The 15,840-nt window shown below is 32.4% G+C and overlaps 1 protein-coding gene across 1 annotated transcript in view; it reads right to left on the bottom strand.

Moving 5' to 3' along the window:
* The window catches only part of LOC108765362 (octopamine receptor beta-1R), a 45,641-nt gene extending 43,129 nt beyond the window's left edge, over positions 1 to 2,512 (bottom strand). Inside the window, exon 1 of the mRNA XM_018514039.1 lies at positions 1,489 to 2,512. Coding sequence (XP_018369541.1) covers positions 1,489 to 2,210 — 722 coding nt within the window. The 5' untranslated portion in view covers positions 2,211 to 2,512. The remainder of the gene's footprint in view (positions 1 to 1,488) is intronic.
* Positions 2,513 to 15,840: the final 13,328 nt, after the last annotated feature.

Raw genomic sequence — 15,840 nt, 5'->3', positions numbered from 1 at the left:
ATAGAATTAAAATTAAAAGAGTGCTAATATTTCGATTATTAAATCACAATTTTATGATTCGACGTTTCGATGATTCCTTTGGCAGCTAATATAGCAAATTCGAGAGCAACGCAAAATTTCCATTTTATTCTGCGTTCACATTTCCCGTTGGCGCTTATAAACGGACGGGGTGTCTCGGTGGCGTATTCAAAGTGCGACGGAGTGACGTGTGTGCACGAAGCGCGACGTGGTCCGCGTTATTATATAAAGAGCGAACACGCGACGTACCACGGATATGTAATTTATGAAAATACAGAAAACTTTGCGGCAAGGTCGCGCAAAATACCAGCCGAGAGCCACATCGATCGAACGCGGAAAACTATAAAACGAAGATAGCATCGCTCACGACAAAAATAACTGTAGGAAAGTGTTATTTTTATTAGCAATCAGTCTCTTGCGTTTGTGATTCAATTTTACTTCGATAAAGCGTAGATCATATTTCCCAAATAAAATTGAAATTTATGAAATATGAAATTACACATTTCTGGAGCAACGAAACAGCAGTCGTATGTTACGTGTAAACGTTATTATTAATATAATATTATATTATTATCATAATATATTAAAATTTTGTTGAAGAAAAAGAGGAATTTAAAGCTTGTAATGACGCACAATCTGCACAATACGGGAACAAATGGTGAAGCATTATTTCGCAATACTTTTTTCCCTTTTTTCTCTCCCTCTTGAAAAGTACATTTGTTGTTAGTCCAATCGTCTCTACCTTCTTTCGCGCCTTTTACCCTAATTGGACATTCAAGAACAGCACGAAGCTTTCGGGAGCATCTTTTGGACAGAACCGGAATTCTTTTGGAAGAAACTAATGGCAAGTTCTCTCTCCTTTCTTTCCTCGTTTTCCTCTTCCAAATATAAAAATTTCTTGGAGATTTAAGGAGCCATGTATCGCCCAATCATTTTAACAACACACTAACAACTTCGCTATGTACCTTTATATTAAATTATTTGGCAACGGATAAAGCAGCATTTGAGAAAACAGCTAATATAACAAACAAACGAGCGATATTTCAAATGTACGTCTCGTTTGTGAAATTATATTATTTACGTAATGTAGCAGAAAATATAAGTTTATATTTCGTGTATAACAAGATATTTGGGATTGATCAAATTTAGATAATTTTTCTATGATAAAATATTGGTTTATGCTTTTTTGTCTACGTTTATATACTACACGATAATGAATTTATTTTGTCAATTTCTCTAGTTTCTATACTACATTATATTTATAGCGATAAAAAAAATTTATTAATGATAAATTGTATTAAAAAATAATAAGAGTATAATCTCTCGTCTCCTCATGTATTAATATATTAATTAGAAGTTTATATAAAAATAAGAGTGTATTGGATGAAGATATTAATTTTCTGAAGATTTTAATTAATCGGGACCTAAATTACAATCATAATAATTACAAGACATAAAAAAACGACTCACCGGTACAACATGCGCTCCTGACGATCGGCCTCGCGATAAATCTTGTAGTACATCGCGATCATGATTATCCCCGGTACCCAGAAGCTCACACAGGAACTGACGACAGCATAGAACTTGTTGACTTGGAACACACACACATCCGGATAGTTCCTTCTGTACTCGAGATGCTCGTTTGTGGTATACCATCCTGCGAAGATCGGTAGGAAGCTCATAACAGTCGGGAAACACCACACGACGCTCAACATGGTTCCCAATCTCACGTTTGTCATGATTAACGGATAGTCCAGTGGTTGGACGATCGCGTAATATCTATCGACGCTGATGCAGCAAAGATGAAGGATGCTAACGGTGCTGAAGAAAACGTCCAACGAATTCCACACATCGCACATGAAATACCCGAATAACCAGCGTCCAAAAAGTTCCACGGAAGCGTTGAACGTCATGGCGAACAACGCCACTAACATGTCCGCCAAGGCCAGCGAAACCACGAAATAATTGGTGATTACCCGAAGCTTGCGGTGTCTCATGACAGAGACAATGACCAATAAATTGCCGAGGAGAGCACAAAGGATGATGAATATCATAATGGAAGCTTTTAAAGTTAACAAGAGAACATATTCGATATCGTGATGGTTTTTGCTGATGTTTCGCTGGCCAGTGTCGAGAAGAAAAGTGCTCGGTAGATTCGCAGTGTTGTTCAGATCCGTCTCGTTGAAACCCATCTTGAGGAACTGAAGTTTTTCTCACGTTTCAACTAGCGACTGTCTTTCGACGACTTTTCTCTCGCCTTCTTCTTTATGGCTGACGTGCAATCGATCCATTTACGAAAGTCAAGTTATGGTTCCGCCTAGGCAATGTTGTAGATCGCGAAGTTTTTAATTTGCAACATCAAGATGATTTATTTAGAGTATTTCGTGACTCAACTTATCAATAAGGTCCAAAATAAAAAAATTAGGCGAGAATACATCTCGGAAAATAAGCTTCATTGAGCTACTTGGATAAATTGGTACTTGAGCTTCTAGACATTTCGTATACTTGAGTTTTCTTGAGCTAATGATTGTCCATTTATATGAGTTCTTGCGATCATAATCATAATTGCAGATTTCTTTTCTTGTATTTTGTTGCTATTATTGTTTTATAATTGTAGTTGTAATTTTTTCCGAATTTCGACGTCCAAACGGGATTTTCATGCAGCACATTTTTCATAGATTTTAAAGTGTCTTCATACAACCTGTGAACAAAATATGCACAAATATACATAAAAAGCGAAATAAATAATGTAACAATTTTAAACGTATGCAAGAGTCTTACATATTTACAAATCTTATATATCTACAGCTTGTATCTTAATTTATGTAAAAAAATTATTTATTACTTATATTTATATTCACAAAACATCGCAATGCAAAATGATTTAAATTAGTAGTTCGAAATTAAAATGTACGTAGGTTAATAATATAATATTGTTAATAATATAATATGTATAACACTGATTTTGTACAAGATTATAATAGATTCTCTCTCTCTCTCTCTCTCTCTCTCTCTCTCTCTCTAACTTTTTATGTATAAATTTTAAAAATAATCTCAAAAATTATCTATAACATTTAAAAGTAATTTTATTGAAATTCGATGAATATTTCAAATTGACTAGAAATGCCTTACTTAGTTATTTCAGTGATTTTCAATTTTGATAATTGATTGTTAAGAGAAACTCATTTTTGCTTGTTCTATTTAGTGCGTTAATAACTTTAACAAAGTTAATTAATTAAAAATTAGTTGTCATCACTATTGTTAAAGAATTCTATTTATTTCATAAACAACATATTATTAAACATAATTAAAATTAATTATCATTTGTCTATTACCTACTATTATAGAAACATAACATTTCAGTGATATTTTGTTGATAGAAACATGTGTTATTCGCTTATTCCTTACAGTAATATAACTTTTCATCAAAGTTGGTTAATTAAAAATTGGTAAATGTTGGGGATCTGGAAATTCCAATAGTTTCATTGTTGAAAGAACCACGTTTCACATCGCCACGTTCCCGTTTATTCGAGCAATAATATACTTTTTTAAGACTAATTAAAAGTTAATCAATATTTATAAAACGTGATATTTATATCCTCATAATACTGTTATTAAAATTTCATGCTTATTCTCTTTAAGAGATATATCATAATAATACAACTTTATTAAAGTCAATTTTTTAATAGAATTAGTAAACGATGTCATTATTAAAATAAACATTTATATAAATTTGAATGATATAATTTTATTAATTACAATTTAATTATTAATGGGGATTTTAATTCAAATTTTATTAATTTATATTTATTTATTATATCCAAGAAGATAAAAGTAAAAATAAGAATAAAGAGGTAATAAATAAGAATTTTACCAATATACTAAATTAATTTTACAAATTTTCAAGTTCAGTTAAAAGTGAAGATGTTTGAATTTTAACATTTCGCGATCTAATTAAAATTTTAATTTACAATATTTGAATTGTATTTAAGATTTAACTAATGTAAATACACTAGTATTTGCCACTAAATAAATCCTTTCGTCGTAAATATTCCAAATAATTTGAATTATTCACAGTCCATGTATTTAAATGTATTCCGGCAATGTACGTACATATAATCCGCATTAAAAGGCCGTTGATTTACCGCAGGAATATGCTTGTTCTGTCGAAATTGGATTTACACGAGGATTCGCGCGAGGCGCACGCAGATAACAAGTCGTGACAATACGATCTAATGCTAAAGCTGTATATGTATGTCGGTCATAATAGAAACAACAAACATAAATTAACACGCGGCCGAACATATTAATCGTAGAACGCCTAAACGCTATTTGAAATTCTCACAATTTAAAATTTAATCATTACGGCGTCATCCCGTTTAAATTTAAATACTATGAACAATACATAAATAAATAAACGCTTTGTGTATATATAATAAATAAACATTTTAAAGATAAATAGCGATAGAAAACATAATGTTTAATAAATGATACGATAAATAGAAATATGTTATCGAAAATGTATCATTCTATTCGTGTAATATGATGATAATAATTATTGTAGATATAGTCTTCCTACTAACGTCAACATGTCTTCGGAATAGATAGAGGATCTATTCGTTTCAAAAATATAGTTCTATAAATATAAAGTCGTTCGTTTTAGTTGCACTCTCCATTACTTATACTTCTACAGTTATACTCGCTACGTGATTTTATATGCAAAGGGTACAGGAAAGCATCTAAAACGAACCATTCCTACGACCAAACGCGAGAAAATTCTTTATTGCGACGAATCGGATTGAAATATGTAGGATGATATACATTATTGACGTTTCTTGCAACGCCACATTAAGAAATTTACCTCTCTAAGGAGTTCCAATTCCATCGGCTGTTCTATCTATTTCGATACAGGCCAGATTAAAATCGGACGCAATATTTATTTGCGACCGTAACATGAAATATTTCTCTCGATATTTATAGATCTATCCGATACAGTGTCCTAGATCCGTGGTGAGTTTTCATCCATGAATTCTTTAAACAAATTGTCAACTTGTCCATAATAGGTATGTTAGAAATGAGTCGTTCATATTGAATATTTTTTAATCTGTATTCTGATTTAAAATGTATTTTTAATTTATCTTTTAAAATTCAATTTTTGAAAAATCATTACAATTAAAGAATTAATAAACAAATTTTTACAGTAAAGGTGAAGGTCATTGGAGGAGGCGTCTCTTTTCTTAATATTTATCTAAACGTGTAATGAATGATAAATCAAATTATTTAATTATATACAATTATTTAATCAAATAATATATATTCTTATATCAAGTATTTTATACGAATGAAGGAGAATAGGGAAATTGCAAACACGGATAAATGCGAACAATACTATTGCAACACATTAGAGTAGTGATAACCACTTACTTCACGCATCTAGTGATAGTCCAATATACGCTTATTGCCGTATAGTATAACTGATAACACATGACCATGGAACGCACAAGCCGAGCGTTTAAGGTAATTACCATTACATATTTTCAATGTCTTTAATGCAAAGGAGAGAGAGGGAGGGGGGGAATTACAAATATTTATAAAGGGAAAAGATAAATAAAACCAACGATTATTTATCAATTATGGAAATCTTTTATTCACAGAATATTCTCGCAATTTCCTCTTTCATACATCCAAAATATCGGAAATATGTAATGGTAATTATCTTAAACGGTTTGTACGTACTATGGCCATATGTTATAGTGCGACACAAATTGTAAGCGTATATCGGACTCTCATTGAATGCGAGAAGTATGAATTATGGTTATTATTACTCTATACTGCAATGTTATACGTTCGCAATTCTTAATTTTCTTTTGCTCATATAAAACATTTGATAATAATATGTTTTATTTGATTAAAAATAATTATACATATTATTTGATTAAATAATTATACACATATCATAAATTACTTAATTATTATTTATTATATTCATTATTATGTTATCGGGAGGGCCCCGTTTGCCTACAAATTTTTGGCCTACAGCACCTTTTGCCTACATCTCTTTTGCCTACAAATCGATTGCCTACATGTATTATTACCTACAGTTCGATTGCCTACATGCACTTTTGCGCACAAATAAAAATTTTGGAAACGGAGTTACTTTTGCCTACATGTATTATTGCCTACATGTATTATTGCCTACATGTATTATTGCCTACACTTATTATTGCCTACAGCTCGATTGCCTACATGCACTTTTGCGCACAAATACAAATTTTAGAAACAGAGGTACTTTTGCCTACATATATTATTGTCTACATGTATTATTGCATACAAGTATTATTGCCTACAACTCTATTGCCTACATACATTATTGCCTACAGCTCAAAATTTTCCACGCGAAATGAGGGCTACCTCACATCAACAAATGGTTTGGTTAGATTTTTTTGGGAAAATATTCCAAGCGGACACACTATCTGCGCTGACATGCCACCGTTCACATGACAGATTTCCTAAAAATATAAATTATTTTCTTACTTAACTTTAATTTTATATTTGTGCGCCAAAGTGCTTGTAGACAATCGAGCTGTAGGCAATAATACATGTAAGCTATCGAATTGTAGGCAATAATACATGTAGGCAATCGAGCTGTAGGCAATAATACTTACATGTAAGCAAAAGTAACTCTGCTTCTAAAAATTTTATTTGTGCGCAAAAGTGTAAGTAGACATTCGAGCTGTAGGCAATAACACATGTAGGTAATCGATTTGTAGGCAAAAGAGATGTAGGCAAAAGGTGCTGTAGGCAAAAAATTTGTAGGCAAAAGGAGCCCTTTCTATGTTGTTATCAGTAAAATTATAATTTAAAAAATCAAAACTAGATTAGGCATTACTCCACGTGGCAACGAGTAAATCCAAATGGCAAAAAAGGATTCTGTTTTTTTATTTAAACCCGTATTCAAAGCACGCTTTTGCGATGTTAGCGTGTATTTATTTAGCGTATAATTCACGTTATATATACCATAGAATTTTAAACATAAAAGCGCGTATTTATCGATAAAAGCGCGTTCTAACAGGTCATAGTATGCATCCGTTGATAATATATGAACGTTAATTATTACAGTTTAAAATCAAATAAATAGAGTATCTCTTTTGAATAAAAACTCTGTATTTAACTCTTTTTTCTTGTATTTGCAGTTTTCCTATCCTCCCCTACCTTCCTAGATTATTGCTAGATTGATTTTTCTTGTTTACAAAAATAGCGAGAAGAATGCTAATATGTTTTTAAAAAACTTCACTATAAACGTTTACACTGCTTAAAAATAAAATTACGGACTTCTGAGATCTAAAATTGAATAAAATATGTATACATAAATATGTGTATATAAAATTTTCATTTGCGACGTATGGTCGGACTAATCATATTCGTGAAATGAGCGAAATGTCGCCGCTGAAATTCCAGAACTGTCCTGAAAAATTCAGCGACAGTCAACGACAATCTCGATGAAAAGAAAAAAGAAAAAAGGTTTCGCGAAGTTGTATGCGGACACTCGCTTCATCGCGTGATGATGGAAATTTCGCGATGGTGGAAAAGTTGATTTGCGAACAATTTTTCTCACGTGAGAAAAATCGCTTGGCTTGTTATTAGCCCGATTAATAATTTCCCGGAACACGAAACGTGTAATTTAATCGTTGCCGTAAAGTAATTACCTAAATCATGATCGTTTGAATACAATTTACGCCGCACTTTTTTTACAATCATATCTTGCCGATTATTAATGTTATATTATACATTTCTAAAATTGTACGAAAATTATATTTACCTAATTATAATATCTTTTATTATCATTGCTTTTTTATTTTAGTACATTTATATTATATATTAGATAATATTTTATATATTCTTGCATTATAAATTATGTTTATATATATAATATTTCATTTTTTAATTTGATCTTCATATATTTAGAACTATGTTGAAATATGAATATATTTACTAGTTACAATGTTAAATTAAGTTGTTAATTGTAATATATTTTAACAAATTTTCGGTATTTACAAATAGAAATAATATTAGTTAGTAAATAAATTTTACTAAAATCTTTCAATATACTTTTAATAAAAAATATGTAAAATGCTTATTTATTAAAAATTTGAACTCAAACCTATTATTTATTTAATACAGCTTGACTAATACATATATCATTTTAAAAAATAAATAATATTAATACGTAAGTCAAATATACATTCTATATTTCTTTATTATACTTCTTTATTGTAAAAAATGTAACACAAAAAATACGTAGATATTATTTTATATTATATGCATTATACATACATACATTGCAAAATCAACCGCGCGTTTTTTTATATTTTTAGAAAGGTACGGAGAGAATAATTCGAAAGGCAAACAATCACTAAGAATTAATAAGATCTGGTAGCTTCGAAAGTAAAGTGGAGGCTCTGTAATACGAAACACGAAAAGAAAATGAACGTACGCCAACATCGTAAAGCCGGCTTACTTCACTCCGTTTCACTTCTCGTCGGCTTAAGCGCATGGATGTTCCACTAGTGCGAACATAAAGTATTGCCGTCGCCATCATTTCCGTACTTGCCACGAAATACGAGAACGAAACACGAGCATAAGACATGCTCACGGGTCCGGCAAAATACGAGGCGTCATTTGTAAATCGCGATTTCTGTTAACACGACGATTTCTCGTCGCAAACCGAGAAAGCGTGCAAATAAACCACATCGTCTACTTGGACCATGGAATTATTCGGAATGGATTCCAATCGGAATTATTCAATTATTTCCTAGATTTCTATTATGTTTTCTAAGGAAAACGAAATCATTCCGATCGGAATCCATTGCGACTTGTCCATAATAGACCCTGGCTTATTAATTGCGTTGCCATCGATTTCAATCCTTATACAGAAATTCAATTTAATGCTAGTAATTACATTATTTGATTTATTACACAGTATTTGAACAACAGTGCTTTTAATACTGAAAATAAATGATTAAAACTCCTTCAAGTATTAATAATTTCTATAAGAGAGAAAGAACGAGTATCTCGAAGAATCTAAACGCTAACGCGCGACGTGAAATTGACCCGAGAGGAAAGGAAACACACAGGAACTCTCAATCGCACGTGCGAACACGTATGTAGATGTGATTCTACGTACTCTAGTTACGTACGTTACGTATAACTTGATCTTGCAATATATACTCATACGTATTCCTCCTCACGTCGGATCAAACGATGTTCCACTGGCGTAACTACAGAGCACACCGTCGTCGCCATCGGCGTCGTCACTGCCATTTCCATTACACTTGTACCACGTCGCGAAATACGAACGCGAAACACGAGTACGGAATACAAGGCGTCGTTCGCAATCCGCGATTTACATTTCCGCGGCACGATGCCACGGAATATTCCAGATTCTCGCGTCGAAAGGAGACGCGCGCGTTCCCCCGCCATCTTCAATGCTATAACTGCGGTGATGCGGCGTCGATTTCACGGCGGATATCGAGCAACTTGAACTGCGCGGCGCGCGGCGTGAAGTTGACCTCGAAACGAAGGATAATTAAAATATTCCACCGCGAGTGCAAATATAGAAACGCGGTTCTATTATATTTCCATTCTATAACCTCATTTTATTATAGATTATGTATCAGACTCCTTATAGAATTTCCTGAAAAAAACGTCTCAACTTTTTACGTCGGATCAAACGTGTGGATGTTTCGCTGGTGATAGAGGCACGTCCCAGTCGCCAGCGTTATCTCATTTTTTGCATTAATTTTTCCCGCGATGCGAATGCGAAATATGAATAATACGAAATACGAGCGCGAAATACGAAACGTTATCCGCGAATTGCAATTTTCGTTTCCGCGATTCAATACCGCGTAATATTTCGGATTCTCATATTAAGCATCGCGAGGACCATCTGCGTTTCGCATCATCTTTGATGCGGGTTGCATCGTTGATTTTAGCGCGATGTGAACTGAATCGAAACGATGGCATCCAAAGGAAGATAAAAATGTTTCATATAAATACAATGTTTAAAAAATGAATTATTATACATATGTATATGTACATATAAAGCTATTGTTATTATTTTGTATATTTTTTGTGTTATATATATTTTGTATTTGTACGTATACACGGAGAGAATTTTTTCTTGAATTTTTTCTAGAATTTACCCTGAAAATATGACAATCGTGGGACAACATTGTGGTGTGTGTGTGTGTGTGTGTATTTCGAAGAATTTTAATATAAATCTCTCTCATTTATTAATAAAACTACAATAAAATATAAAATAAGTTTGATCAATTTTACTGAAATGCATGGTAAAAATCTTTAAAATATTGTATTGTACCACAATCACCATATTTTCAGGGTAAATTTTAAAAGAAAATTCTCTCCGTGTATATAATGTTTTATATATACATATTTTGTGTAATGATTTATTTATTCTCTATAATTCTATATTCTAGAAATTATACCTTTTTTCATCTTATACTTTTTATCGATTTTTTATCATATTTAAATGTAAAATCATCTGTTTTACGTCGGGTAAAAATAGCTGCAAAGTTTACGTGATATTTTGCGGTAAATCGCGAACGGAAATTCTTGGATCTTCGAAATCGAAGGGGAGGCGAATCTTATATGATTCACGAATAAAAAAGTAAAAACGGTCAATCGCGTGTGGGGTACGCAACTTTATTCAAATGACTATAATAAGATTCGCGAGTATGGAAATTTACGACCAAATCTTCGTGTAGAACGCGGCCGAAGTCTCGTAATAAGAAATTGCAGAAATGAATAATGCACGATGAGACTTGGAAAGTTTACGTGAATTTTAAAGCAAGAACTCGTTGGAAAGTCGAAACCATGTTAAATGGCATCATGATATTTCTGTCAAAAGTCATCGTCAAGCATGTGTAAAATTATATTTTTTTAACAACATAATGCAAATATGTTAATGTAAATAATATTGCATATAAGAAGAAAGATCGGGATTAAATAGAAATATGCAACAAAATGCTTGGAAATATCGTGTAATTTCATCCTGAAGCTTTTATATTAAGTTTACTAGAATTTCAATATTTTATTGCATTTAATATATTATTAAAGTAATTAAATTTATATCTATTGATATTTATATTAGCACATCACATAATTAATATATATTATCTAACAAAATTAATATATACAATAATTATATTATGTAAAGAGAGAATATGTCTAATGATATAATATATATAGTATGTTCTTTAATATATAATAATTGTATCATAAATATTCGATTCATATTTGCAACTCTATCCACGATACAGGATCACTGACACTGACTGTCGTAATCTTGTTGCGTGTCTTGATTTACAAGACAAGAAGCTTTACAACGTTAGAATAGTCCTATTCTACGCTTACGTAAAACTCGCTTCTATTATTACATTTAGTTTGCTATTTACCAATACAGTATTTACCGTACGAGCATTCGGGTGTGTATCGTACGTATATATACGTTAATCAGATCGTGAAAAGGTACCACGATGCCTTTGACAACTGCGCGACACCGTAACCTTATGAAAATTTCAAAGGCGAATTGATTTCCTCGAAGCATACGTAATTTAACCACACGTTGTACTTTGTAAAATTATATTACCCAATAAATTAAAAATTTATGGTTATATATAGTATATATATATGTGTGTATATATATATATATATATATATATATATTGAAAAGTAATTTTAAAACAATTTCATTAATTAATTTTTTTAATTTTTCTAAATTATTTGTATGATTTAATGATAGTTTTAATTGTAAAGCAAATATGTGGCAAATTATAACTGGAGTCCAGACAGAAGTGTGTGCGACAGAATTTTATATTATATATAATTTTACGCGCTAAATTAATAATCAACATGTACATGTACAATTACGAATTTTAAAAGTAATAATGGACAAAGTAAAAAATGTTTTAATTATAATTTGGACTGTAATTATATAGAGCATGACCTAAAGCTACCCATAATTTATTTGGTAATTATTAATTTGATGTATAAAATTAAAAATAACATTTAATTTCTATCAAATTAAAATTAAAGATAAAATTCTACGTTGAATTTTACTTTGATATTAAAACCTGTGAATGAAAAATGAGATTTCTAGATCAAGGAGATGAGTCTTACTGCACGATGAATGAATAATATTAAACTGCAACTGTTTATTCCTGGCAGCTAAAACATAATAATGAAAATAGCCATATAAGCAATAATGAGTTTCAAGGTAGAGGCAGCTCTCACATTTATGTCAGCCACATCGAAAATCGATCGGCACGCATGGAATGAACGCGACGCGATTGTTTCCAGTTGGCATCTAGCAGAAAATTTCAACATTTCACGAAATAATTCAATTCGTTGCACACGCGTTTGCTCTCTTCTGCATTACATATAATACCTTTGACGTATCCGTAAAAAAGTTTCAATTATCGCCGATAGCAATTTGAAAATTCATACGAATGTCAGAGTCGCAGCATAACACGTAGATTTGAAGGAAGTATTTGTATGAAGCGATATTGCATTTAACAGTGCATCTAAAATTATAAATTCGATGCCTAGAAATATAAAAGAATATAAAATTCTGTTAAATATTCATTAAACGATCATTCCTATTCTTTTTTTGAAAATTTAAAATTTCTTATGACGAAAAAAATATACGAATGCGTAGCGTATTATATACTTGGATTTGCGAGTTGTAAATTCTTATTAATATTTTTTCGTCAAGAATGCATAAATACTCAGTCATCTTTATACAATATTGATTCCAGAGACTCGAAAATATATGCACAAACTGTTCGTACCTTATAATTAAATGTAGATTTATTTATGACGTTTCGCAAAATTTAATGCAATTATACTAAATATTAACTCAGCAACGCATTCGTATTTATATTTATCTTGTCAAATTAATTAGCGTTACCATCATCATCGAATAAGGCATTCGTTTGGCGGATTATGCGATCGCAAAGATAAGCACTGCGTATTAGTCAAAGCCAAATAAGTAAGCAAACATACTTGTATCGTATCAAAGATAAACAAACATCCAACGCTCGTATCTCATCGATATTTCAGCTATATGAAAGAGTCAATATACATCAAAGTGTCTTACCTCCGAGTTCCTTAGGTGCCTTCGTTCCTCGATCGAGTCATTCCTGTTTGCCGTAAGAAAGTCAATTTGCAATATTTCAATTTTGACAATTTCTTCGACACACGAAATTAATGTCACAATGTTTTTCACATTGATTAACAGAGATTTTCAGTGATGACATTTTCATTGGCTGGACATTCGACACTTTTCGATCGTCTATTACTATTTCTTTAATCATTATATTGACTGTCTTCTAATTATTCGAAATTATTTAATCACATTCTGCTGTTTATTAAGAAAGTAAAGTTCCTTGTCTTTAATGCAAGATTCGTGAGAAAACGAGACATTGTGCGACATATACTTGATTTCATTATGAGCTTATGTTATGTTGAACGAGTGTATTTGCTTTGGCTTTTAGCAAACACGCGAGCCGCGAGTCAGTGAATTGACAGCTAGTTTCGTTTACTCTGCAATCGCGCAGTGTATGTTAATTTTGTCGTATTTTTCTGATTATGACTGTTAGAAGATTCCAAAACCGTATTAACACTTTCACCACCAAATGTCGTATATCTCTCTCTATAGCATCATAATTTATTTAGCAGATTATCTATATGACAGCATTGTATCCATGTAACAATAGCTTAAATTAAAATCACAATATTGCATTGATGACAGAGGGGCCATAATTATCTCTTATCATTTTGATTTTATATCGAAGATTCCTTGTTATTCTATTAATTTATATTATTCTACTTTAGAAATAAATAACATTATAAAATATATCGACGGATAGCGTAATAAAAAAAAATTTTGACGAGACAGATAATAGTTTCTTACATATTAAAAAGTAACATTAAGTAATTTCTTAGTTAAGTGAATTCGAAGATAAATTATATTTTAAAAAATAATTTTGTCCAATCCAGATCTTTTCTTTTTTAGAAGTACTCCGATAGCGAAAGTGTTAATTATTATTATGCTTAATACTATGAGAAATTATGTCTATGATTAACTACCCGTTTTATCATTTTGAAATGAAAACTGAAACGTTACTATGTAGTTGACATATCTGCAATTATCAGAGATGGTAAGCGTAGATAACGTACCGCGTATAATCGTACTGATAGTTTGCATAATTACAAGATACCTCTATCAAATGCCATTGTTACAACATGTATATTAATGCTGTTGATCTAAGCTATCAACCTCAATTAATTTGAAAATATTATCGAGCAAATAACTGCATGTTAGTATCCCCGAAAGGACACTTTCGGGCGTCTTTCTAACAAGGTGATAAATTTAAAACGTGATCTACATGAATAATCGTGTAAGATCGCCAATGTGTGTTAACAGGAAATAGCTACCTCCTTCGCGTAAACACTTAAAGCATCGTTATCTCGAGACTTTGCACACCGTTACACCTCGTAACACACTCGCACAACATCGCAAGGATCGCACAAAACACGTGGTCGACAGGATCATCGAAGATATAGGGTTTATCTTCTCGAATGCTAACTGTGTACTTTAGCTCGTCACAGTATAAACAGGATCCTCGTAGCCCTCATCCGTTATGTCTCAGCTGCCAGCAGAAAGGATATCACTACAATTCGATAGCTTTGAAGGTAAAAGAGATGTGTGACGTATTACTTTCTTTCTCTCCCTTTCTTTATCAAAGTATTTTACAGCTGCTATATATCCGAAGATCACGCAATATTAGGAGTAGTCGTAACAATTGATTACCGATTGTGAGTGTTGAATGTACACGAAGCGATGAAAGCCGTCGCGTGAAGGAAATGATTGACGAATTGTTCGTTTCGATTAAACAGAAAGAAACTCTTCAGCTGAACGGTATATATAGTGATCTTTTTCAGCTTGAATAACTTGGAATTTTTCATTTGAAAGCTGCTATGATTGCCAATAGAAGAATTGTTGCAAATTGTTAAATTTAACAATTCAATTAGTAAAATCCACTTGGAAAAAATCCAAGATACGATAGATCAACGTCATGACGTCTAGCAGATTGAACTTCTTATGAAAATCAAAGTTGGATCATCAATCTTGAATATCTTGGATAGGAACATCTTCGAGATCCAATAAATGTTACGGTGTTCCGAGAGGAGAAGGTCGAAGTCTCTGAGCCTTGAGCTGAGACATCTTCCAAACTCGGTAACTCATATCATGATGTTCACAGAAACAGTAAATTGAAGTTGGACTTTCCACCATCATTGATCCTGCCAGCAGAATGCCACATCTGGGATACGAAATACCTCCATTTTAGCACTCAACACCACGTATTACTCTTGCGAGAAAGTGTAATGTCACTTTTTTTCATTTTCTCTTTTTTTACGTGTAATTAAGGACCTCCATCTCTGGATCCTCCGCCACATGTTACATTGCGGACGTTTTCCAGATCCACGTCCATGAGAGACGCGTACCCTCCGCGCTTTGTTTACATGATGGAAGGAGTTAAAGTATGTATCCAGAGTAGTTCGAGGGAGCAACTGAACGGCGCGGTACGAAATGCTCAACGTTGTTGTGGCTCACACGGCTCGCGAGGCCGCAGTGAACTGTGGGTGGTCGCTTCGGAGAGGCTTTCCCGCTTTCCACCAGCGACGCACCACCGCGCCACCCTGTCTCTACCCCTCTCTCTCTCTCTCTCTCTCTCTCTC

The sequence above is a fragment of the Trachymyrmex cornetzi genome, unplaced genomic scaffold (genome assembly GCF_001594075.2).
Source record: "Trachymyrmex cornetzi isolate Tcor2-1 unplaced genomic scaffold, Tcor1.1 scaffold487, whole genome shotgun sequence".
NCBI lineage: Eukaryota > Metazoa > Arthropoda > Insecta > Hymenoptera > Formicidae > Trachymyrmex > Trachymyrmex cornetzi.
Note: the sequence above shows the minus strand (reverse complement) of the source record. Positions and strands in the feature narration are given on the sequence as shown.